Source organism: Pinus tabuliformis, chromosome 2_2 (assembly GCF_031772625.1).
Source record: "Pinus tabuliformis cultivar Carrire ecotype Pingquan chromosome 2_2, CPIR1, whole genome shotgun sequence".
NCBI lineage: Eukaryota > Viridiplantae > Streptophyta > Pinopsida > Pinales > Pinaceae > Pinus > Pinus tabuliformis.
In genome coordinates, this window is record NC_142300.1 from 751,196,701 (window position 1) to 751,200,613 (window position 3,913).

Below are 3,913 nucleotides of genomic sequence, written 5' to 3' on the forward strand. Positions count from 1 at the left end.
TAGCCTATGATTTATTAAGCATCCAAAAAAATAAAAAATAAAAAATAAATCAATATGCAAATTTATTTGCACTTAAATCATCTATAACCACAGTCATATTCTATGAATGGTGCTTACAGTTTTAAAATTGATAAAGCTATATAATAAGTAATAAAAATATGTAAACCTAAAATATCATATATCCATCTTAGCCTATGATTTATTAAGCATCCAAAAAAATAAAAAATAAATCAATATGCAAATTTATTTGCACTTAAATCATCTATAACCACAGTCATATTCTATGAATGGTGCTTACAGTAAATGCCAACAGTGGAAAACACATGCACCTAACCCTAAGGGATCCAAGCGAGTTTAACTATGTTAACTCCGAGGCACTTATGGATTTTCATGGCAAGTCAAACCACTCTAGCTAACCCATATGAATTGTTTTGAATGATACAATATTTTGTTTAGGAGAAGAAAATCACAACGTGAAAAATGATGGATAGGTTGTTGTATAACTACTCAAATTTATGAGTTTGACAATTTACTCTTGATGATTTTCTTTCCAAAACTATTGTAAAAAACATTTAAAATGGAAAAACATTCAAATTAAATATAAATTTCAACATTGATTCATAAAATCTAATTTTAGATTTTTTAAACTTTACAAAGAAACTCAAATGATGCTCCTCACATTTATGGATGACATCCTCTAGAAACCCATCATTATAGAGTCTAGACTAATGCTCTTCACCAAGGAGACTTGAAACACAAGAGATGCTTCCCCATATTCATGGATAACATTTTTGGTAAAGTCGTCAATATAAACTTGTGCACCCCACACAAATAGATTTGAAACCCAAGGGATACTTCCTCACATTGGTGAAGGGAATCCAAAAAAAATTAAGTGTAAACTAAAAATAAAAACCACACTTAAAAGAAAAACTATCCTTAAAAACATCTAAAATTAAATAAACCCTTAAAAAATTATTAACAAATATATTAAGTTAAATTATTCAATTTATTCTTCTCCAGTTTCTTACTATTCTTCTGGGGGGCATGATTTCGAAACTTCGTCTATGGTATACGAAACTTTTCCCAAAACAAAAACCGAAAAGTAAGGCACCGAGGACACGAAGCCATGATCTGACAGCAGAGAGGAAGCCATGATCTGAAAACAAAACAAAAGCCAAAAAGTAAGGCAACGAGAACGTTTATCCATGATCTGACAACAGAGAGGAAGCCATGATCTGACAGCAGAGAAGAAAGGGAATCATTTAGTTGTAAATAACTGCTCATGAGCATGAAATGCTACTGTTGTTAACACCCGTGCGTATGATGCATGTTCTTATTGTTTGCATCTATTAATGCAGCACTTTACAATAATTGCAGAAATATGGATAAGCTTGAACAGTTCAGCTTATACATCGCAGATTAACAATTCCAATTCTGTCTATTCATTTCAACAACGAAATCCAAAATGTCCTTTCGTTTCGATAACAAAATCCAAAAATATAAATAACACCAGAAGCGTTTATGACCACATATTGATATTTTGGCACCGTAACAAATTATTTACTCTATTATCCATGAAGCTGCAGACATGATTGGACGGAACTTCAGAGCCACGTGATAATTTTATGTACACACAAAATTATTGAATCTGCCTTGCCTTTCGCAGCACTCCACCAGAAAATAAACTACCAAAAGATCAGGATCTTGGATTTTTGATGAACTTTACAAATAAAATGTTATGGGTATAGTGATATTAAGAGTAGTAAGTGCTTTCCAGTATAGTATACCAGCAATGTCATTACTTTACAACAACATTATGTAATTAAAATAATAATAAATGATATTAAATTATAATATATTAAAATAAAATCAATTTTTAAAATCTTTTACAAAAGATGGAATCACCTTGAAATAATAAATAATATCACATCATATTATATAAAACTTAGATCGACTTAAATCAGAAAAGATCAATGTTTTTAACTTTAAACCTTAATAATTCATTATAAAAAAATTAATACAAAAGAATGGATGCAACATCTGAAAGGATTTAAAAGACAGTTATGATCCTCATTATGGTAGATGCATAATATATTCTAATATACAGGGTATTTAACTATATATCATGTAAACGTGTTCAAATACAAGAAAGCCACGTGATCAACATATATACACACACTTATCTAATCTTTGACAACATTCAATAATCCACCACAGAAAGATGGGGATCTTTGAATCTCTCCTGCCTTTGGACAGCACTGAACAACCCACAGAAATATGAGGATCTTCGACGATCTGACGGATAGATTCAAACTAGCATGCTATCTACATGTTTAATAATAATAAGAATAATAGCAGTAAATAGTGCATGATATACTGATGTGTCCACAGTACTGTAAGATACACAATATAAATATATACAATCAAAAGAGAGTCATCTTCATCGTTCTCCTCTCTGTTCAGGGGTGAGGCCTCCTTTTCCACAGTTGGGGCAACTCAACAGGCCAAAGCCTTGGCATTCATAGCACCTGCAAAGCACAGTACAGTGTTCATGCAATGTGGCCATAAGAAACCAACGTATAAAACCCCAAAAGGAATACCAATTCAGAGAGTTCAGAAGGAAAAAAAAACAAAGAGAAAAATGGATATTTGGGTACTCACTTCCACCTCTCAAACATATTCCCATTCTTCTTATTTTTACCAGTTCCCTGCATTATGAATGAATATTTCATTGGCAATCCTCCTCACAAAACAAATAAGTAAATACATAAACAAATAAATTTTCAATATTCACAGCTAGCACCTTGCAGCCTGGGCATTCAATGGCTCCTTTTCCACTGCATTTGCCACACCCTCTTGCAACCTGCCAACCACAGATTTCATTTACAGCCCTCATGGTTTTAACAGATTTCAAAGAAACCCAAATAGGAAAAACCAGGAAAAACAAACAAATGAAAACTAATCATTGAGAACTGCATAATTCAGACCAATTTCAATTACAGAAAACTGAAGGCTAGGGTTTCGTACCATTTTCAATCCAGAGATTCCTCGCAATGCCGAAGTGACAGGAGATATTCTGGCAGGTCTGGCTCTCTGCAAAGTCGATGGGGTGGTGCTCCAGCTGCCTGTCTTCCTGCTATCAGAGCGAGGCAACAGAGGTGTTGAAACCAATGAAAACAAGGATTGGCGATGGGCCGTTATCCAGAAGCACAACTTCATATTTGCTAACACAAAAGCTCACTTCAAACTCTCAGCTTTCAAAGATAATACCCTACTCTCAGAATTTTAACCTGTGTGTAGTTTTATGGAGATTTTTGAGAAAAGGATATGCAGCACACTGATACAACTGACTCAAAACTATAATGTCTATCATTTACTTACCGGAAGAAAGGAAGGCTCAGGAAAGGCAACGATAGCCAGAACCACCGCAATCGCGATCAGCAATGAACTCGTCCGGAAGGTCATGCAATCTGGAGCTCCATTATACAATTCAAAATTTGGTGGCAATTAATATCAGATGGTGCAATCTGGAGCTCCATTATACAATTCAAAATTTGGTGGCAATTAATATCAGATGGTATGGGAATGGATAGCATATGATACACGACATGCCATGTGATGCCATGATACACATGTTGCTCGTTTCAATGGGCATCAATAGAAAACAACGAAATGGATGATCACATCATGAATATCTTCATCACTATTAAACACCACATGCCATGATACACATGTTGCTCGTTTCAATGGGCATCAATAGAAAACAACGAAATGGATGATCACATCATGAATATCTTCATCACTATTAACCAGAAAGTGTTTGCCTGAAAATTAAATAAATGTCAGAGTGTCGGTAGAGTGTATTGATCCACAATGTCAGAGTGTCGGTAGAGTGTATTAATGGATGAATAGA

General features: G+C 34.1%; 1 protein-coding gene across 1 annotated transcript; it reads right to left on the reverse strand.

The window, feature by feature from the left end:
* Positions 1-2,092: 2,092 nt before the first annotated feature.
* Positions 2,093-3,311, reverse strand: LOC149194866 (uncharacterized). The gene is made up of 4 exons (XM_089407944.1): positions 3,028-3,311; positions 2,804-2,863; positions 2,662-2,708; positions 2,093-2,528 (listed from the first exon to the last, which is right to left on the reverse strand). The coding sequence occupies exons 1-4, from the start codon at positions 3,217-3,219 to the stop codon at positions 2,441-2,443; spliced, it is 387 nt and encodes a 128-aa protein (XP_089264070.1). The 5' UTR covers positions 3,220-3,311; the 3' UTR covers positions 2,093-2,440.
* Between the last annotated feature and the right edge of the window lie 602 nt (positions 3,312-3,913).

Coding starts and splice junctions, on each gene's coding strand:
- LOC149194866 (XM_089407944.1), bottom strand. CDS start 3,219: ATGAAGTTGTGCTTCTGGATAACGGCCCATCGCCAATCCTTGTTTTCA. Junction 2,709..2,803: donor TTGAATGCCCAGGCTGCAAG/GTGCTAGCTGTG, acceptor TTCATAATGCAG/GGAACTGGTAAAAATAAGAA. Junction 2,529..2,661: donor AATATGTTTGAGAGGTGGAA/GTGAGTACCCAA, acceptor TGTGCTTTGCAG/GTGCTATGAATGCCAAGGCT.